Here is a 22,676-nt window from a genome sequence, read left to right as displayed (position 1 = left end):
CATCAGCGTGTTTAGATGACAATGAGAGTCCACTATGTGCAGAATTTGATCGAGAGTGACATTTCAAATGTTGTCAACAGAGGTGAAATCACAAGACAAAGGCCATTGTTTAGGCACGTTTCCAGCTCCACTATAGCTGTGGACACTGAGCCCTTTCCAGCCTCGTTAGCCCTCCTACAGCTACGTCAACGGCCACTTGTGACACTGCTGCTAACAATATGCTAGTCATCCTGGGCATGAATAGGGGTTTGGTTGGTGGAGTCTGACGATTGCACTCCTGAGTAAACAGAAAACAAGCAGGCCACTGACAAGTCTCCTCCACTCCTCCGAGATCTCCCACTTACTCATCCAGCCTGATTCACCCAGGGAGACGGTCATACAGGAGAGACAGATACACACATATAAGGTACACGTTCTAATCCGAATACACATGATATCTGTACAATCTGTACAACAGTGTAAAAATGGGGGAAAGATGATAACAGTGGTGTGTGTGTGTGTGTGTGTGTGTGTGTGTGTGTGTGTGTGTGTGTGTGTGTGTGTGTGTGTGTGTGTGTGTGTGTGTGTGTGTGTGTGTGTGTGTGTGTGTGTGTGTGTGTGTGTGTGTGTGTGTGTGCGCGTTGGTGCGTGTCAATAGGTGTGTTTGACAGTACGTGTCTGTTACCCTATGTGTGTGTACAGATGTGTGTGGAAGGTTAAGGGTGTCAGAGGTCACCTTAATTCTCTTCTGAAAAGAATCCACAAAAGAGTCAGATATCTATGCTAATGGGTCCACACGCACACATACACACAAAGGGGTAGGGGGTGGGGTGAGGACTAGGAGCTGCTGTTGTTTTCTGGGACTTTGCTGCAGTCCTTGTCTCATTACTTGCATATTCTGCATTCTGCTTCAGACACCGACTCCTGTTCGAGGAAAATCCTTCTCCAGCCTGGCCCGGGATGTGTAAAATTTACCACGGGGGTGTCCGGAATTTCATACTTTGCTTCCAAAACAGCTAAGCAACCTGGGAGCCAGAGTGAGGAGCCCAAAAGATCCCACAGAGCCTAGTTTGGGAGAGAATCCACTGGCTAACTCATTGACCCTCCTTTTTGTGTCCACAGCCTCCATCTCGTTTTCCACCTCTTTTGGGATGTGAAACTGGCTTCTCCTTTCTCTCATCCCGCCGGGGCCTTGGAGAAGGATGCCCAACAGCCATCAGCGACCGTCGCAGAGTTTTGGTGGAATTCTCGCACGCACGGTCTGACCAAGATAAGGAATGCCTGGCTGGTGTGAGTAAAGTGCGGCTCCCCGGATTGAGACGGAGCGCAGGATTATGTTGGTTGTGACGGTCGCAGCAGTGCTGGTCTATTTCTCAGTGCAAAACGACAGAGCCTCAGCGGCCCCTGGGAAGGCATGTTGGCTCGGAAACCCGTCAGGTGTGGGTAATGGGAGCTGTGTGGGTGAGTTGGGTTCATATCTGTACTTTAGCAAAGTGTGCACTGGTTGGTACAGTAACATTTGTGTTCACTCTAGAACAGAGTCAAACTGGTTGCATGGACTAAGGAGCATAGTGTTACGTCTATTTACTTTTTCTTTTTAGATTTTGTGAAAACATCTACGTTTAACAAATTGGACCTTAATAAAAATGTAACTTGATCCTAAAAGCCTTCCACTTTGACACGTGTAAACGATAACCGGTACCAGTGCATAAATGATATTGAGCTCCATTATCAAGCATTGACTTTCTGTCTAATATTCACAAATGACCAGATGCATTGTATTGGTAGTACTCTCCTTTAAATTAGCCTTACATTATTTTCAGTCAGTCGCCACACCACTATACATTACAGTACATGTAACCGAAGGCATCTGACACTGTTTCGTTTTTGGCTGTGGCAAGTTGGTAAATAGTGACCCTTACACAAGGGTCACCTTTATCCCTGAGGGAAAACAGTGAGTGGGAGGGTAACAGACGGACTTCTCATGCGTCACAGCGAGCTGGCTGGGCAGAATGTGCGATCTGGGTAGGGCGGTCTTAGCTGGCCGTGGACAGTACTGGTCTCTGGTCAGTTGGAAGAGTGCCTGCCTTTAGTGGTGTCAGTGAAGGCTTAAGTCAGGGTTATCCCCTCACACACCCGGAGAGGTTATCCCCTATGACCGGGTCATGCCACTCCCATCGGCATCAAGTGTAGTGGACGCAGTGGAGACTTGTGGAATGCATTCTCCATGGTCAAGAGGTTATCCCCTAGACTGGGTCACTTCCATGTCAGGTGTACTAGATTATAGGGGGAAATTCCAATTTGATGTCAACATATGTCACTTGTTACACAAATATCTCCAATTTACATAAATGCATGATTTACACAAAATGACCACCATTGTTTAAGGGGATTAAAAAAAAATCTAAAATGAAGATGGCCCCCAAGGATGGCCCTGAATGGTCTCCATTGTGTATCCTAGCAACTTAGAAATGACCTGTTTTTAAAGTTCACCATTGGGCATCATTGACCTCATGAACCACCACACAGACAGATGATTCATTGTTTTTCTGCCCCTGGCCTATGGAGATTCATTGTTGTCTTCATTCCTCAACACCAGTGACTGGTGTCCATGGGTGCACATGATAATGATGCTTCACCCATGTGTTGACATGGGCATGTTAGACTAGATTAGCATATTGTTTTGGGTCAAGGTCAAAGGAAGAGCAATGCGACACAACACATCTGGCATTCATGTTGTTAACCTTTTCAACGTGTCGCAAGACAATGGTTGTCTCAGATGTTCTGTTTCCACTTAACAATAAGATTTTGGATTCACTCAGTTAATAGCTTTCTCTTCCAAACAGCATGAAATAATTATATTTGAGTGAAATATAACATTATTTGGTATGTTACGCGCTACTATGATTTTAAACTTCCAAGGACTGGAAAGTCCAAGACAGTCCTTACTGACATGTGAGGATGTTCACCATGTGAAAGGAGAGTATGAAAGCACATGTTGCTAAGAGACGACTGTTTTATTGGGAAGCAGCCAAAGCTGCCTTGAACTCCGCCCCATTAAACAACCATCAATAGGATTTTAGACAGCCACATTGATTCAACTCATTCAACAAAGGTATCGGCACAGAACAGCACACATTGAAAAGGGACTGCCAGTAAAGTTGCAAATTCTATAGCAATGGTGACTTGTGCAGCCCTGGACGTCTTTCAGTCAGGAAACTATGTGACAGGAAGGAGAAAATGGACAGCTATGGTTTACCAACTGCTACACTATAGTACTGCACACTGTGCACTGTTTACTCACCTTGAAATGTCCGAACTGCGTCTGCATGCCACTCGTTTGATCTCAAGCGGTTTAATGGAATGTGCATTTAGATTTTCTTCAGTTACTGTACCAATGCATATATTCTGCCGAGTTATACGGGCCGTTGAGTTTTGGCTGCATGACACAAGAAATGTGACTATTCAACTTCAGCTCCTAAAGTCTCACTAGAAATGAGGTATGTGAGGTATAACAGTAACATTATAGGCTTCCTTTGTCGTGGTATTATATTATATCATATTATCAGCTTCAGAACATTTTTCCCAGAAATAGTTTTAGTAGCTCTGTGTATTCTCACATTGAAAGCACTCAGTTGGTCCCATCTAGTACCTGATTTCAAATCTTAGGTTACTTCCGGTCTATGATGTGGGTCCAGTGTGTGTCACGTCTGAAATCCCTAACATCACAGTTCTCCAGATTTATACAGTATTTTGGTTGTCTGATGGGACGACGACTATTATCATACACTATCTACCATCTATGATTTAGAATCTGTGTTCCTTTTGGAAAGCTCCAGAGCCCTATCTGATCTTCGGCCATGGTAAGGCTATATACCGGGTGGACCTTGATGGAGGGAATCAAAAAAGGGTTGTGACCGGTGTTGGAAACTCTATCCTACTGGACTTCCACTACACAGAGGGGAGAGTTTACTGGGCCGATAAAAAGACAGGGGTCATCTACAAAGCAGCGATGGATGGAACACAGAGACAGGTGCATCCACATACTACTAGTTCACCTTAAAAAAAAATGTATCACCTTAAAAAAATAAACAGAATGTAATATTACGGTGTCCATATAAGGACCGAGTCGGAGTCAAAAGAGTCACAGTCACCTACCTCTTGAAAAGAGTATCTCGATTAATGCCACAACACCCCGCCTCCCCATCTTTCCCCACCGCAAATAAACAACCTTTTCTTCTCTTGAACTAACGCTTGCACTTTTCTTATTATCATTGCATTTGCCGATAGCTACTTATTGAGGAAGATTCATGTGCTTACTATGACGGTGATTTGCAGTTGTCTCTCTTAGCTACCTTAAGATGAATGCACTGTATGTCGCTCTGGATAAGAGTGTCTGCTAAATTACTAAAATGTAAAATTCTGTCCTTATATGGACACTGTGACTCTGAGGCTTTCCTAATATGGTCACCGTATCCCATGGACAAAGTATTACCTCCTATTTGTCACTGGTCAATATGCTAATATCTATTGTATCCAAGGTTGAGTCAACAACATGAATGGTTGTAGATCCACAACTGTACTGCATCCTTTTCAGAAGCTGCACTCGTCTGAGAAAGGGATCTCAGGCCTTGCGGTCGACTGGGTTCACAATTTTGTCATTTGGACCAGTGGAGAAGTGGGAAGTATCAAAAGAGTGGATACAGATGGGAAAAATGAGAGGACTCTTCTAAGACATTTATCACAGCCAATCTCCGTAGCAGTTGCACCAAATGACAGGTAACGCAATACATTATCTCAACGTGTATCTCTGTATGTTTTCAAGTAACTATGAGTAAGATTAGAGCACTGGTGACAAACATCCCAATGCAGTTCCTTAGAGTTACCCACCATCTTGTTTGTGGGTTACTATAATGCTGGGGTCCTTTAAAGGGTCCTTGTCTATTTTAACATGGCTGGCACATACCTGTAGGTGTAATCTGGCAGATTGCCTCTCACTTACCTCCACTCTCTGGTCAGAGAAAAGGGGAGCCATTTTGACCCTCAGAGGCGATTGCTTCATGCCAGGCAGGTATAAGTGAAGAACACCAAAACGCAGATGCATATATTTTTCCTACGTGAAATTCTCTCCTGTTCACTAACGTGTTCTACACTGAGTGTACAAAACGTTAGGAACACCAGCATATTGAGTTGCTCCCACTTTTGCCTTCAGAACAGCCTCAATTTGTTGGGGCATGGACTCTGCCATACCCCATTCAAAGACACTTCAATCATTTGTCTTGCCCATTCACCGTCTGAATGGCACAAATACACAAACCATGTCTCAAATGTCTCAAAGCTTAGAAATCCTTATTTAACCTGTATCCTGCCCTTCATTTACTGTACACTGATTGAAATGGATTGAACAAGTGACATCAATAAGGGATCATAGCTTTCACCTGGATTGACCTGTTCAGTCTGTATCATGGAAAGAGCAGGTGTTCCTAATGTTTTGTGCACTCAGTGTTGTGTACATTCAATCTAACCTTGTGTTAATGTGGATGGATACATTTGATGTAATCACCAATACCCAGAAATCGCATGTGTACTTGGTTAGGCATGTCTGGGCATGTCCTCTTACCTGATTTCGAGTCTTCAATGTGGGCCACTTCCTTATCCCTAAAACCACTGTACCTTTCCTCAGATTTATATTCTGGCTGTCTGACGGAATCACACCCAGTATTCAGAGGTCGGATGTAGCGGGAGAGATGATTACTACAGTGCTGAAGATTCCGGAGAGACTGGGAGGGCTGTCGGTCGACCGGACAGACAAGAGACTGTTCTGGGTCCAGTTCAGTCTGGAGGGAGAAAGTGCCATTGGGTCATGTGACTACAATGGGAATGTTGTCAATGTCATTGACCAGCCACTACTGTAAGCAGATGTCATTATAGTGATGTCACTCATTTTTCAGCACAGGTGACATATAACTCCAGTGGTTAAATATCACCATTTTGACATATTCTAATGAGGCCATGTTGCAAATGGCCAGCTACCTGTATTTAGCACTAGAGCAGTATACTGTATAATTAGATATATCACTTGAAGATCGGTTTATATTATTGATAACTGCTGAGTATTCTTCCCTCCAGGCCTCAGTCTTTGGGGATGTCTGTGTTCCTGGAGCAAGTCTTCTACACTGATATGAGTTCACGGACCATACGGCAAGTCAATAAGTACTCAGGGGTTGAGGCAGAAATCATCAACCTAAAGAGACTGACACACCCCCCTACTGCTGTCAAGGTGGTACATCCCCTCAACCAGCCAATTGAAGACTCCATGCCTGTCTTTCCAGGTCAGAGTTCAGTGCATTTTAGCTGTTTCTTCAATAAGTTTGGACCAACTCTGTTCCAAAACCTTGAACTCTGTTCTAAACTTATTCCATAACCTTTTTAATACAGTGTGTGATGGTCGTACAGGAGTGTGTGTGAATGTGTGCTCCAACCCAGCTGAGCAGGGGATCTGCCAGTGCACTAAAGGCTTTGCCCTTAGCAAACATGGGAACTACTGTGAAGGTATGGTATTCATTCATTTAGCACCAATGCTGGGTTCTTGTTATGCTTTGCTATGCTTTGATATACAATACTGTGTGATGCTATGAAATTGCAATATCAGCAATTGGCAATTGTATTCATTATTGAGTGTGGAATGGATTATTACCTACAATGATTACTTGTAGACTAAACATACAAAAATGGAATCCTAGATGTCAATGAGTGTGGCCTGTGGGACCACGGCTGTTCCCTGGGCTGTGAGAACATTCCAGGCTCCTACTTCTGCACCTGCCCCAAGGGTTACGCTCTGCTTCCTGATAGGAAAACCTGCCACGGTAAGAAAGCACTTCTGCAAGAAAGAAATTCTCCATCAATGTCTTTGCTGGTCCTTGACCACAAGTGGTATTGTCCTGTTGATTTGGAAAGTATGGTTATTTACTTCTTGAATGTTTCTCTTGACAATAATACAATAAGAGAACAGGGCTTTGTTGTACATGTTGTGTGTTTAGGCTTTGAGATTGTGTGCAATGCCAGCTAATCTTGTGTTCAGTATTGAACACTAGTTACAGCAAATGTTTTTTTTTTTAATTAACCAATGACAATGGTGACAGCCAGTCTTACTGGGGTTCGACATATAACGAAAAATACATAACAGATAAGACTTACATGCATTTAAAAACATTAACATACAGTGTGTGTGTGTGTGTGTGTGTGTGTGTGTGTGTGTGTGTGTGTGTGTGTGTGTGTGTGTGTGTGTGTGTGTGTGTGTGTGTGTGTGTGTGTGTGTGTGTGTGTGTGTGCATATACAGTGGGGCTCTGTAGAATACTATACATTTCCTTGAATTTGTTCTGGACCTGGGGACTGTGAATGACCAATGTGTGTAAGTTGACCAAACAAAAATTTAGCCAAGAGAGGCTGGCATGCGTAGTATTAATGTTAGCCCTCTGAATACAATGAAAAGCAAAACGTGCCGCTCTGTTCAGGACCAGCTGCAGCTTAACTTCTGTGCAGCACTTGACCATATGACTGAACAATAATTAAGATAAGATACAACTAGAGCCTGCGGACCTGCTTTGTGTAATGATGTGTCAAAAAAAGCAGAGCATCTCTTTATTACGGACAGACCTCTCCCCATCTTTACAACCATTGAATCTATGTGTTTTGACCATGACAGTTTACAATCTAAGATAACACCAAGGAATTTAGACTCCTCAACATGTTCAACAGCCACACCATTCATTACCAGAATCAGCTGAGGTCTAGAACTTAGGGAATGATTTGTACCAAATACAATGCTCTTAGTTTAAGAGATGTTCAGGACCAGTTAATTACTGGTCACCCATTTCTAAACAGACTGAAACTCCTTGTTAAACTCTTTGTTAACTTTTGTTAAATAAAGATATGACAGATTGGAGGGGCTATAGAGTCAGCTACAGTACCATCCTCAGTAGCTTTCCATCTAAGTTGTCAATGCCAGGAGTTTTGTCATTATTGATCTATGACAATACATTTTCCACCTCTCCCACACTAACTTTATAAAATTAAAATGTGCAGTACTTTTCTTTCATTATAATTATTTTTTTCATCCTTGAGTACAATGGCTCACTGTTCGTTGTTGGCATTTCCTGCCTAAGTTTGCCAACTTTGCCGATAAAATAATCATTAACATAATTGGCAACATCAAATGGTTTTGTGATGAATAAGTCGTCTGATTCGATGAAAGAAGGAGTTGAGTTTATCTTTATTAATTTCATTTAAAGTACTCCAAAGTTTCCAGCATTCTTTATGTCATTGAGATTGGCTTCATAATACAGTTTCTTATTCTTTTTGTTGAGTTTAGTCACGTCATTTCTCAATTTGCAGTAGGTCAGGGAGTCAGATGTGCAGCCAGCCTTATTAGCCACGCAGTTTTTCAATTCCTTTCAATACCTCATCATGGAGCCTCACCAGTTTTAACAGTACATTTCTTAACAGGTGCATGTTATCAATAATTGAAAGGAGCAATTTCATAAATGTATCTAATAAAATCAAATGTTATTGGTCACATACACATGGTTAGCAGATGTTATTGCGAGTGTAGCGAAATGATTATGCTTCTAGATCTGACAGTGCAGCAGTATCTAACAGGTAATATCTAACAATTCCACAACAAAACCTAATATCTAACAAATTCCACAACATAACCTAATACACACAATCTAGTAAAGGAGTGGGATAAGAATATATAACAATACAATATATGGATGAGCTGTGACAGAGCGGCTAAGATGCAATAGATAGTAAAGAATAGATAGTGAAGGATACAGTATACATTATATACATATGAGATGAGTAATGCAAGATATGTAAACATAATGCCACACAAAGTGCCATTATTAAAGTGACTACTCTTCCATTTTTTTTAAAGTGGCCAATGATATCAAGTCTATAGGTTGGTAGCCGCCTCTCTTTGCTAGTGGTGGCTGTTTAACAATCTGATGGCCTTGAGATAGAAGTTGTTTTTCAATCTCTCTGTCCCAGCATTGATGCACCTGTACTGACCTCACCTTCTGGGTGGAAGCAGGGTGAACAGGCAGTGGCTCGGGTGGTTACTGTCCTTGATTATCTTTTTTGCCTTCCTGTGACATCAGGTGTTGTAGGTGTCCTGGAGGGCAGGTAGTTTGGCCCCGGTGATGCGTTGTGCAGACCACACCACCCTCTGGAGTGCCTTGCGGTTGTGGGTGGTGCAATTGCCGTACCAGGCGTGATACAGCCAGACAGGATGCTATCAATTGTGCACCTGTGAAAGTTAGTGATGGATTTCGGTGACAAGCCATGTTTTTTCAGCCTCCTGAGGTTGAGGAGGCGCTATTGCACCTTCTTCACCACACTGTCTGTGTGCCTAGATCATTTCAGTTTGTGATATGAACACCATTGAAACTTTCCACCTTCTCCAATGCTGTGACGTTGATGTGGGTAGGGGGGGGGTGCTCCCTTTGCTGTTTGCTGAAGTCCACGATCATCTCCTTTGTTTTGCTGACATTGAGTGAGAGGTTATTTTCCTGACACCACACTCCGAGGGCCCTCACCTCCTCCCTGTAGGCTGTCTCGTCGTTTTTGGTAATCAAGCCTACCACTGTTGTGTTGTCTGCAAACTTGATGATTGAGTTGGAGGTGTGCATGGCCACGCAGTCGTGGGTGAACAGGGAGTAAAGTAGGGGGCTGAGAACTCACCTTTGTGAGGCCCCAGTGTTGAGGATCAGCGAAGTGGAGATGTTGTTTACTACCTTCATCACCCGGGGGGGCGGCCCGTCAGGAAGTCCAGGACTCAGTTGCACAGGGCAGGGTCGAGACCCAGGGTCTCAGGCTTAATGATGAGTTTGGAGGTTACTATTGTGTTGAATGCTGAGCTGTAGTCAATGAACAGCATTCTTACATAGGTATTCATCTTGTCCAAATGGGATAGGGCAGTGTGATGGCGATTGCATCGTCTGTGGACCTATTGGGACAGTAAGCAAATTGAAGTGGGTCTAGGTTGACAGGTAGGGTGGAGGTGAAATGATCCTTGACTCGTCTCTCAAAGCACTTCATGATGACAGAAGTGAGTGCTACATGGCGATAGTCCTTTAGTTCAGTTACCTTTCTTGGCAACAGCAACAATGGTGGCCCTCTTGAAGCATGTGAGGACAGTAGAATGGGAAAGGGATTGTTTGAACATGTCCGTAAACACACCAGCCAGCTGGTCTGCGCATGCTCTGAGGATGCGGTTTGGGATGCTGTCTGGGCCGGCAGCCTTGCGAGGGTTAATACGTTTCAATGTTTTACTCATGTCGGCCACGGAGAAGGAGAGCACACAGTCTTTGGTAGCGGGCCTTGTCAGTGGCACTCTGTTGTCCTCAAATTGGGCAAAGAAGTTGTTTATTTTGTCATGAAGCAAGACGTCGATGTCCACAACCGGACTGGTTTTCTTTTTGTAATCCGTGATTGTCTGCAGACCCTATCACATACGTCTCGTTTTTGAGCATCCACTTTGCGACTCCACTTTGTCTCTATACTGACACTTTGCTTGTTTGATTGCCTTTTGGAGGGAATAACTACACTGTTTGTATTCGGTTATATTTCCAGTCGCCTTGCCATGATTATATGCAGTGGTACGTGCTTTGCAGTGGTACGAGCAAATGCTGCCATAAATCCACTGTTTCTGGTTAGGGAAGCTTTTAATAGTCACAGTCGGTACAACATCTCCTATACAGTTCCTTATGAACTCGCTCAACGAGTCAGAGTATACGTCAATGTTATTCTCTGAGTCTACCCGGAACATATCCCAGTCCATGTGACTGAAGCAATCCTGAAGTGTTTAATCCGATTGGTCAGTCCAGCATTGGATACACCTATGCATGGGTGCTTCCTGTTTACGTTTCTGCCCATAGGAGGGGAGCAACAAGATGGAGTCATGGTCAGATTTGCCAAAAGGAGGGTGGGGGAGGGCCTTGTATGCATCGCGGAAGTTAGAGTAGCAATGGTCGAGCGTGTTACTCAGTCGTATACAGCAATTGATATTCTGATAGAATTTAGGTAGCCTTGTTCCCAAATTAACTTCGTTAAAATCCCCATAAATGCAGACTCAGGATACATGGTTTCCATTTTGCATAAAGTCCAGTGAAGTTCCTTGATGTTTGTCTTGGTGTCCGCTTGCGGGGGGATATACATGGCTGTGATGATAACCGAGGAGAGTTCTCTTGGGAGACGATACGGTCAGCATTTGGTTGTGAGGAATTCTTGGTTTGGTGAACAAAAGGACTTGAGTTCCTGTATATTGTTACAATTACACCATAAGTCGTTAATCATGAAACATACACCATCGCCGACAGCATGTCCCCAGCTAGCCATGTTTTTGTGAAACAGAGTATGTTACGATCCCGGATATCTCTTTGGAAAGCAACTCTTGCCCAGATTTCGTCAACTTTGTTAACTAGGGACTAGACATTAGCGAGTAATATACTCGGGAGCGGTGGGTGGTGTGTGCGCATCTGAAGCCTCAATCGAAGACCACTCCGGCACTCTCTCCTCTGGCGGCATTGTTTTGGGTCGGCCTCTGGAATCAGTTCATATGCCCTGGGAGGTGCAGACAAAGGATCCGCTTTGGGAAAGTCGTATTCCTGGTCACCATTTCACAATGGTGAAATGTATGAGAAGACCAACATAAGCCCCTTACTTTGATTGTTTCTCATTGATGACTTCACCTGAACCACTGTTATCCAGATGGATTTGAACTTTTTTAAATCATAAGTTAATAATTGATTCCAAGCAACATAAAGTTATGTCAGCATATTTCAAGAGATTTCAAGGCAGAAAGCTGGGGCGGCTGGTGTTGGACTAGTAACCGAAAGGTTGCAAGATCGAGTCCCCGAGCTGACAAGGTCAAAAAAATCTGTCGTTCTGCCCCTGAACAAGGCAGTTAACCCACTGTTCCTAGGCCGTCATTGAAAATAAGAATTTGTTCTTACCTGACATGCCAAGTTAAATAAAGGTAAAATAAAAAAAAATAATGGCAGAAAGCTTCAATTTAGTCTCCACTTCAGCATTACCAGGCAACTGTGGTACAGCACACACATTCGTTGACTGTGGGCCTTGGACTTAGAAAGCATTCTCATTACACTTTCACCTTTTGGGATGGGATTAGTGCAGACATCTTAAAGGGATTTCATTAAGGTGCGTAGAGGTTAAGAGGATTTTTTCCCACTAACCATCTGGCTTTGTCCAGTGAAAACTGTGTTGTTGCCAAAAATAGGCAAGAGAGTAAAGTTGTCATGTACGCTACTTATTTAGGCCCATAGCTCCTCTGGGAGCGTTGGCCATTGACAAATCCACTCCACTGTTCTGGGCAGTCCTCTCCAACTCCATCCAATTCCGTTTTTTTCTGTGTCTGCTTCTGTAACGTGTGTGTCACGGCCGTCGTAAGAAGTGGACCAAAGTGCAGCGTGGTTAGCGTACATTACTTTAATATGGAATGACGCCAACAAAACAAAAAACAACATAAACAACCGTGAAGTTTAAGAGGACTATAGTGCCACTAAGTCAACTACCCACCACAAAAGGAGGGAAAAGGGGCTACCTAAGTATGGTTCCCAATCAGAGACAACGATAGACGGCTGTCCCTGATTGAGAACCATACCCGGCCAAAACATAGAAACACAAAATTATAGAAAACAAAACATAGAATGCCCACCCCAAGTCACACCCTGACCAAACCAAATAGAGACATTAAAAGGCTCTCTAAGGTCAGGGCGTGACAGTGTGTGCTGGGAGTCGGGAAGCATGTTCAGGGAGTGAATAATCAATAAACTAAACATAATACAAAACACAAACAACGGCACAGACAAGAAACCGAAACAATGACGCCTGGGGAAGGAACCAAAGGAAGTGACATATATAGCGCAGGTAATCAAGGAGGTGTTGGAGTCCAGGTGAGTGGGGATGGTGACAGGAGTGTGCCATAACGAGTAGCCTGGTGACCTAGGGGCCAAAGAGGGAGCACACGTGACAGCTTCAAGCTCCTGCCTCCATGCACATCAAATTATAGGCCTACAATTGAGATCTACCTTGGATTTAAATGTTGTTACTATTAGTGTTATATTATGTGGTGTTAGGAGCATTACGGGATTTTTGGTTTTCATCACTGGTGTAAAGTACTTAAGTAAAAACACTTTAAAGTACTACTTAATTAGTTTTTTTAGGTAACTGTACTTTACTATACTATTTATATTTTTGACTACTTTTACTTCACTTTATATCTTTGCTAATTATCTGCCCTTGCATCAACAGAGACCTCACCATGTCTGGCCAATATGACCCAGTGCGATAATGGATGTCTTGCTACTGGTGAGGGGACCATCTGTGTGTGTCCAGAGGGGTCCCTACTACAGCCAGATGGACAGACCTGCAGAGGTACTACTGCACTAAATGTTTTCCTAAAGCCACTGGAGATGTGTTACAGAGTTGAGGTTTTATCAGTGTTACAGAGTGGAGGTTCGAGCGGTGATATGGAGTGGAGGTTCTATCAGGGATACGAGGTTCTATCAGTGATACGGAATGGAGGTTTTTTCAGTGTTATGGAGTGGAGGTTTATTCAGTGTTATGGAGTGGAGGTTTAATCAGTGTTATGGACTGGAGGTTTTATCAGGGATACAGAGCGGAGGTTTTATCAGTGATACGGAGTGGAGGTTTATTCAGTGTTACAGAGTGGAGGTTTTATCAATGTTACAGAGTGGAGGTTTTTTATATGTGTTTTACAAGGGGAAGGTTTTATCAATGTTACAGAGTGGAGGTTTTATCGGTGTTTCGGAGTGGAGGTTTTATCAATGTTACAGAGTGGAGGTTTAATCAGTGTTACAGAGTGGAGGTTTTATCAATGTTACAGAGTGGATATTTTATTGCTCAGTGTTACTGAGTGGAGGCTGTGTCACTGAATCTCTCCCTTTTTTTGTGTGTGTATGTGTGTGTGTGTGTGTGTGTGTGTGTGTGTGTGTGTGTGTGTGTGTGTGTGTGTGTGTGTGCGCATGCGCGTGTGTGGTTCACCCAGGCTGCACCTCTTCCGACCGAGGGGGCTGTAGTCAGCAATGTTCCCCCATCACTCCTGGTAGGTGGGAGTGTGACTGTCTGCCTGGGTACAAGCTCCACCAAGACGGTAAACGCTGCACAGCCACTGGTGAGTCCTCACTGATACATACTCACACACACCACATACGCAGCCACGCATACAAGTACATGTAAACACACATCATAAATAAACACATAAACACACAGGCACACACACAATCACATGCAAAAATAGGTTTGTTTGCCCTCTTGTTTTTTTATTTGTCATCACTTCATTTCATTATATTCCAGGACCCCCACCTTATCTGCTGTTTGCCAACATAGTAAACATCAGACGTGTTAATCTGGATGGGACTGGTGACCAAAGCCTTGTGGAGGAGCCGAGGGGAACAGTAATAGCTCTGGACTATGATCCCGTACAAAACAAAGTAAGGAAGTGATCTACAGTGAGGTCAGTTTTACTACTTCAAAACTGCAGCGCAAAATCACTCGACTGTTCTGAATTTACTATGGAGCACTTTGGGTAAGCTGTATTCAGATCTGTTGCCACCTATTGGTCATTGCTGATTACTTCATGACTCTCAATGATGAGTTATTGAAACTGTTTGGTCCATGTCAGGCAATGATGCTTATGAGGCATATTGATTAAAAATAATACAAGGTATGTGTTTTCCTAGGTGTACTTTGCCAGTACAGTACTGAAGCAGATTGAGCGTGCTGATTTGGACGGCGGGTCCAGGGAGGTTTTGCTCACTGAGGAGTTGGACTCGCCAGAGGGCCTGGCTGTGGACTGGGTCAACCGCAAGCTCTACTGGACTGACCGAGGGTGGGTGGTGTACCCCAGGGTTCAGAACTGGGGCTAATGCTATTGTCAGAACCTCATTTAAATTTAGCACACACACAACTACATTGACATTGACATTCAGACTGGACTATTCGAAGTTCAAGCAATGAATTATATCATGCATGGTTTGTTTCTATTCTATTCATTCTTCATTCTCCTCAGATTATATCTACTCTTTTTTAATGTATATTTTAGCTTGGGCCTTGGACATTACTTTTGAATTCTGTGTTTCAGCCTCTCAACTATTGACCGCAGCACCTTGGATGGCTTCGATAGAGAGACCATTATTAGCAAAGGCATACAGAAACCAAGGGGAATTGCAGTTCATCCTTTAGCCAAGTACGGTATTTTAAATAGATTTATTTATCAGAATTTTTATACACATTGTCTTCTGCCTTATAATTGCAGATGGGTGAGTTATCATTTCTGTTCTGTTTCTTGAGGAAGTTGTTCTGGACCGATATGGGTACCAGGCCTGTGTTGGAGAGTGCTTCTTTGGATGGAAGTGATCGTGTGGTCATCGCAAGCGCCAACTTGGTGTCCCCTAGTGGTCTGACCATTGACTTCACTGAGGACAGACTGTACTGGTGTGACAGCAAGAGGGGCGTACTGGAGACGGCATCCCTGGATGGCTCCAACCGACAAGTCTTGACAGAGAACGAAGTAGGTGAGGCTTCTGTGGAACACACACACAGTCAAAAGGTTATAGCATATATTAACTAAATATGATACATGTTCTTTTTGTAATTCCATTATCTCTTCTGATTGGTCCAGATCATCCTTTTGACCTGGCAGTGTTTGAGGACAGGTTGTGGATCACGGACAGGGAGCAGCAGCTGCTCTTGAGCATTGACAAATGGACGGGGATGGACCCAGAGCGTCTCCATGGCAACATGGTCCAACCAGCATCCATAGTTGTGGTTCACCCCCTCGCGAAGCCAGGTAGCAAGAAGAGTGAGAGAGACTCCATAATATTATTGTTAAAAACCTATGTTTGCTTTATTGCAGTCTTTTACCAAATGTGTTTAATTGTCATCCTCAGGAGCAAATGTTTGTCTCTATCGAAATGGGGGCTGTGCTCAGGTGTGCGAGAGCAGGCTAGGATTCGCCCACTGCTCCTGTCACTCACACATTGCCCAATCAGCTGATGGCAAAGGCTGCTTGCCATCCTTCAGATCAACAGGTGATATGAACCCCAGTTGACACCTTTCATAAAGATTCAGGTCAAGTTTGATTTAAAAAGATACAACGTTGGTTTGCTCCTCATTTTTCCTACAGATTCTGGAGATGGTGAGTCTGCAGACCCATTCTCTCTGAAAAACAAAACTTTGAACGATGAGAGCATGCCTCTCCCTGTGCCTGGTCTCTCTACTGACGGGGAGGAGGCAGAGGACAACATGGACGAAGGGAGTGAGCCCACACTCTTCATTGAGAAGATGGTGTCAGGTAAAAGCCACACTGCTATAACAACAATGCTGTAGATTTCATAGTAGCACAAATGGCTGCCACCCTGATTTTGTCTACATACACAGTTTAGAAAGTGAAATTGGTATTTTGAAACATTTTCGGCAACATCCTTGCACTTCCAGACCAGGATGACTGTTTCTCTCTCCGCTGTGATGTGAATGCGCAATGTCTACTGGATGGAGGCAACCCCACCTGCCACTGCCTGGAAGGTTTCACTGGGGATGGAGAGCTGTGTGTGGGTGAGTGCGTGTGCGCATACATGTGTACCTTTTGATTTCCAATTCAATTCCTGTTTAGGAGAATTGGGCGGCAGGTAGCCTTTAAGAGCATTTAGCAAGTAACCGAAAGGTCGTTAGTTTGAATCCCCGAGCTGACAAGGTGAAAAATCTGTCGATGTGCCCTTGAGCAAGGCACTTAGCCCTAATTACTCCTCTAACTTGCTCTGGATAAGAGGATCTTCTAAAGGGACTTAAATGTCATTCCTGAACTCAGAAAGGGAATTAGGTGTGTTTCTTGATGTGTAATGTTGTGTTTCTAGACCTTGATGAGTGCATGTTGGGGATGGCCCTGTGTAGTATCCAGAGCTCAGTGTGTGTCAACACTGCTGGTGGATATCACTGCCAGTGTCGCCCTGGCTTCAGTGGAGAGGAGCACCACTGTACCGGTGAACACTCACTCATGAACTTTGATGATTAAAAAATACATTTTCTTCATTTCTTTTTCATATAGTTTACATTTTCACAATCGTTCTCATGTTTATTTTCCCCCACATTTAGATTTTGACGAGTGTAAAATGGGAACACACAAATGTGATGAGCGAGCGGAATGCATCAATACTATAGGGAAGTACAGCTGCAAGTGTCAAGCTGGCTACAGTGGTAATGGACACACATGCCAAGGTGCAGTTCTACACACAGTATCATAACAAACATTACTACTGCAACAATCTCTATGAAGACAATTATGCTCAGCTTCACCTTAATTTTTTTTACGACACCCCTTTGTTTCACCTACTTTTTTATTTGTGTCTCCTCCCTCTCTTTCTCTTCCTCTCTCTCTCTTTCTCTCTCTCTCTCTCTTTCTCTCTCTCTTTCTCACTCTCTCTTTCTCTCTTTCTGTCTCTTTCTTTCTCTCTCTCTCTCTCTCTCTCTCTCTCTCTCTCTCTCTCTCTCTCCCTCTCTCTCTCTCTCCACCCTCCTCCCCTCTGCATGTTTGCAGAGTTGTCAACTACGTCCTCGTGGGTGACCACCAGTAGGCCTATGGACGTCACCAGCCAATGGCTGAACACTAACACAGTGGAGAGCTGCCCCTCATCTCATGACACGTACTGTCTCTACGAGGGAGTTTGCTTTTACTTCCCAGAGATGGAGTCCTATGCCTGCAAGCAAGTACCCCTATTTCCCTCCTTGTACATGGGTCAACACTGTTATTTGCTGACTTGTCAACAACATTAGTGGGGCAAAAATACTGTTTTTATTACTGTTATCCAATCCTTTCAGATACCGTGGCTGGGAGTTCAGGGATAAAATTGTTTTTTTTATAGGGATTTTCACTCTCGTAAGTCAGTCTTGATAACGGCAGTAGGTGGCACTGTTGTTTCATATATACAGCTTGTCTTTACCTTTGGTAACAAAGTGAGATAAAGGATTGCATCAACAGTGGGATAAAGGCTATAGAACAAACAGTAAGATGTAGGATTCTAAAGTTTGCCTCTGCATCGGTCTGCAAAATATACAGAAATGTTCTCAATAAGCATTCCGTCGACTTTTCTCATAAATCAGTCAACACCAGTTTTGAGTTTGTTGTTTTTTCTGAATTTGTGTTGTGTCATGCTGTATGTGTGTGTTATAGTGAGTATTGTGTGTGGTTTTCCCAGCTGTATCTCGGGCTACATGGGAGAGCGCTGTCAGTTCAGTGATCTGGAGTGGTGGGAGCTGCAGCAGGCCGAACAAGAGAAGAGAAGGAACGTGGCCATCGCCCTGGGCATGGTTGTCCTCATCACCCTGCTCTCCATTGCTGCCTGCGTCACCTACTGCTACGGGTGAGAGAGAGAATTGGGAAGGTGGGGGGACTGGGATTGTTGGTTGGGTGGGTCTTATACCACAGTAACCCTCAGTGTAATAAATAATGTACTTAACCTGTAACAGGCTGCTGTAGTCCTTACCACGTTTGGTCAAAAACAGATGTAGCTGTGGTATGCAGTACACACAGTGTTACAGCCTGTACTTATATATTAAGTTCAAGATAATTACATAAGCTATTCCCTTTTGGAACCATAGAGTAAAGTGTATTAAATACCCCAGACACAAATAGGCTTTGTTCAATTTTGCTCAAAATGAATGGTCCAAATTGCTATCAGACTGGGGCCATTTGCTGTGTGTTTACTGCGTATGTGATGTTGGTGTGTGTGTCCATGTAAACGTGATGCGTAAAATTGTATACGAGGCAGAGGCATCGGGAGCATAGGCCCAACAGATTAAAGACGTGGGCCCTCCGTGGGGCTAACACCATGACAAGTATGCAATCTCCTTTGCAGAAACATAAAGAGGTGTCTATCAAACGCAGAGTGGCGTGGTCCGTGTAATATAGGTGACGGCACAACAGCAGGGGAGAAAATACAAAGTGAGCTAATCACATAGAACAAATGGCGGCGTACGGACCCGCATTTTTGCTGAGGTGCCATGAGCATACATAAACTCTATATTCCCGTCCTTTTGATTCCACACGCACACACACCCTCCCTTAACTGAGTTAAGTGGCTGATTCTCTTGAAGGATGTTTTGGTGGCTTAGAGAGACACACGACGGTGTCTCTGCGGCTCTTTTGACTCACAAAGCAGGGCCTTTTACTCTTCCAGGATCGCTTGCTTTGGCTTCCTGCTGAAAGAGGCATGCTTTCAATTACATGCTTGGTTTAGCTTGTTCTACAGCAATTGCACATCAAAATAGGTCATTTCTCTGCCCCAAGATGGACCCACTGAGCTATATCCCGGTTCAAACGCTACACTGGTGACAATAGGCAATAGCTCTTTCCCAAAATTGTCTTTCGCACTTGGCTGCAGGTGCAGATGTACCTTTGTGCAGTTTAGTTTTTGTAGCTGATGCACCCAACACATTTGAGCGTGCGGGGACACATGATGCACACTCACACTCTCTCGCCCTCTCTTGCTCGCTCTCTCTCTCTCTTTCTGCTGAAAATATAGTTACACACACACACGCACGCACGCACACACACACACACACACACACACACACACACACACACACACACACACACACACACACACACACACACACACACACACACACACACACACACACACACACACACACACACACACTCCTCCAGGTGAAAAGACAGGACACAGAGATCAAACATACACCACTGTAATAAAGTAATAGAGCCACTTACTCTATACGACCTACAGTGGACTGTAAAATTGATGTTTCGCCATCCTTTCCTTCATGACTCATGGCTCTTTGCATGTGATATTATCTAGAGGCATGCTGTAGTTCGTGGGTACATGCTTTACTGTGGATCTGATACGGCCTGTCAAAATGATACCACCAGTCAGGACTCCCAGGTCACCATTTACATAGATATGAGCATCCATATTTACTTGTCGGTATTGACACAGCTTACTCTCTATCAGTGTATTATATATCCGGGGGTGACACTGGCATTGTAGTTGTCATGTGTAATGCACTGAAGACAACATAACCCCTATTCCCTCTAGATCTGTGAATGAGATACCCTATGGTTTCCATTATATTATATGAAGGGATGTGTCTTTTGTCATGCAATGCTTGCTAACAACGGCTCACGGTTGCTAACGACAGCCTGTATAAATGCATGTACACTTTAATAATGAATTATGGACAGATGCTTTGCATGTTACTGTATTGTCCACCGGAATGATTTGACGTATACAAGTGACATTTTTACAGGTTAGCAGACACTCTTATCCAGAGCGACTTAAGTAGTGAGTGCATCCATTTTCATACTCGTCCCCAGTGGGAATCAAACCCACAGCTCTGGCATTGCAAGTGCCATGCTCTACCAAGTGAGCCACACAAGACTATATGTTGACATATGACACAATGATACGCCATGTGATTGCAGGTCCAGGAGATTCGTTCGGAAACACCCCTCGGTGGATGACATGAGCGACACAAGCACCAGTGATGACACTATGTCAGAGACCACCGTCCCCAAGACTCCACGGGTAAGTCTGAACCCAGTTAATGGTGACTTCCTTACAGAAAAACAATGACCACTCACAAAAGGCCTTGTGGGTCACATGCAGAGAATATTGTTTGAGCGGTGTCCCAAAACTACAATTAGGCTAATGTATGTTACCTTACTGTGTTCCCCAACTGTTATCCCTTCTGTTTAAGTTCTATGTTGTTTTGGAACACGGTGGCGATGGAAAGGTCATTCACGTCATGGGCTGTCCAAGAAGAGCTGTATGTCCCTCTTGCTCCTCCGAAACAGGTGCCATCACACATGCTTGTTTTAATGAATCCCAATCAAATAAAACATGTAATTTATAGGTTATTAGTATGTAGTTATGGCTTTACTATGTAATTCCATTGTAAGTACCTTCCAATATCTGTATGGTGAAATAAAGCACAACCACATTGTATTATTGGACCCTGGATTGAAGTGAGCTTTGCTTTGATTGGACAGGTGAAAGCCTTGTGTCAGAGGAGGCAATGGCTATTCCCAAACTCAATAAAGGGTATGAGTGCTCTTTTGGATTGGCTACCATGGAGACCAACAAGACGGGCGCTAACCACCTCAAGTCCATCGACAACCTCATCTTCCTGGATGACCCTCAGCCTGCCTCTGCCATCCCTCAGCTCACCTGAGGCCATGCCCACTGATATACCCTTATGAAATGAACCCACCCCGGATTGAGAAACCAAAAACACACACTGGGACCTGGAGATTGCTAGCCTGGAATCCACACTGAATATCGTCCTAGTAGACGGTCCAACTGCCCATCTATTGGAGCTTCTCCAGACTGAGTTCAGGAAACAACAGTGAAACAAAGTGATATTCAGTGTCAATTCCAGGCTAGGAGAACCCTTAGGTTGCTGAAGACTGTCTTTCCTTGATGTTTATAGCCCTGTTTTCTCTAGGGAGTGGGTGTATTGCCGGCTTCTCTGGATGGCTCTTCCCGATAGCTAAACAACAGCACCTTCTGTGCATGTGAGACACTCGCAGAACACCTACACATGCAGAAAGTTTGGCTGCCCAGTGGTGGAAGGCTATTTCATTGACGCGCTGTCTATCCAATCGTGCAGTATTGCATGATCACTGAGAAGTGAAATAACAGCTGTATCTTATTTATGGTTGAAATGCCGTTGCTTCGCCCCAGTGCACTGTGAAGACAGGTCTAAGCTATGTGTGTGTGTGTGTGTGTGTGTGTGTGTGTGTGTGTGTGTGTGTGTGTGTGGAGGGGATGGGGTGTTCAAATCACCACAAGGTTTTTATTTCAGCTGTTCAGAACTAAAGTAAAGTAGCACATGCACAAAAGGTAATACGGTTGTTTAGCTCTGGCGAAGAGGCGTCCTGAAGGGGCGAGACTGGAGCTGAACAGGTGGTCCAGTCTGGTCACACAGCCTCTGCCTAGTCTATATTTACGTAGACCTATGTGTGTGTGTGGGGGGGGGGGGGGGGATTATTCTCTATCCGCAACATTTGCATATCCTTCATTTTGCGTTCCAACTAGGATATTTGTTTATAGTCACCTTTCCTTGCTAGCTGCTGTATAAGAGATGTGTTAATGTTTTATCAGACAAAACGTGCCATGCTATATCACATTTCAAGTGCACGTATTGAATCAAGGCTTGCTTTATTAAAAAAAAGAAGAAAAATATCATTGATTAAAAAGTTGCTTCTCTGAGTGTAAGGTTGCTCAGTGTAGATTTGTGCCCTCCGAAGATTGCGTTGCCGTAATACACGTTCAAATGTTTTCGAGAGGTGTTTCTTTTTATCAGCTTCAGTGTGATGATGTCAATGTGACCTATTCCAAGATCGCTTGCTTTGGTAACGATCAATGATCAACAACCGATTCGATTTGGACAGTAACCTGCGTTGCACAGTGAATCATTGTATTGCGATCACACCTCTCAGAGGTTTAGGCATACTCATTAATGGCAGCATAGTGAAATAGAGGGAAATGGAACAGAGTGAAGAAAGAACATACCAAAAATGGAGAGTTCAGGCAGAGCACCTGTGTATAAGCGTGGAGGAGGAGAGTGGAGGATA

At 43.9% G+C, this 22,676-nt stretch overlaps 1 protein-coding gene across 1 annotated transcript; it reads left to right on the top strand.

The window, feature by feature from the left end:
- The first annotated feature begins 1,313 nt into the window (after positions 1-1,313).
- egf (epidermal growth factor) lies at positions 1,314-21,956 on the top strand. Its single transcript, XM_064972842.1, has 24 exons — positions 1,314-1,440; positions 3,813-4,012; positions 4,577-4,758; positions 5,663-5,890; positions 6,109-6,311; positions 6,418-6,531; positions 6,723-6,845; positions 13,316-13,438; positions 14,073-14,198; positions 14,381-14,517; positions 14,767-14,915; positions 15,168-15,272; positions 15,377-15,600; positions 15,708-15,875; positions 15,976-16,131; positions 16,212-16,379; positions 16,523-16,639; positions 16,939-17,064; positions 17,177-17,299; positions 17,619-17,784; positions 18,277-18,441; positions 20,523-20,625; positions 20,798-20,894; positions 21,090-21,956. The coding sequence occupies exons 1-24, from the start codon at positions 1,314-1,316 to the stop codon at positions 21,269-21,271; spliced, it is 3,612 nt and encodes a 1,203-aa protein (XP_064828914.1). The 3' UTR covers positions 21,272-21,956.
- Positions 21,957-22,676: the final 720 nt, after the last annotated feature.

The sequence above is a fragment of the Oncorhynchus masou genome, chromosome 9 (genome assembly GCF_036934945.1).
Source record: "Oncorhynchus masou masou isolate Uvic2021 chromosome 9, UVic_Omas_1.1, whole genome shotgun sequence".
Taxonomy (NCBI): domain Eukaryota; kingdom Metazoa; phylum Chordata; class Actinopteri; order Salmoniformes; family Salmonidae; genus Oncorhynchus; species Oncorhynchus masou.
The sequence above is the reverse complement of the archived record's forward strand: the minus strand, read 5'-3'. Positions and strand labels throughout refer to the sequence as shown.

What these genes read in the sequence shown, in the direction of transcription:
- egf (XM_064972842.1), top strand. Translation starts at nt 1,314, where the DNA reads ATGTTGGTTGTGACGGTCGCAGCAGTGCTGGTCTATTTCTCAGTGCAA. An exon ending in AGAGGAGCACCACTGTACCG is followed by an intron (nt 17,065 to 17,176) that starts GTGAACACTCAC and finishes CCCCACATTTAG; the next exon opens with ATTTTGACGAGTGTAAAATG. An exon ending in CCGTCCCCAAGACTCCACGG is followed by an intron (nt 20,626 to 20,797) that starts GTAAGTCTGAAC and finishes CTTCTGTTTAAG; the next exon opens with TTCTATGTTGTTTTGGAACA.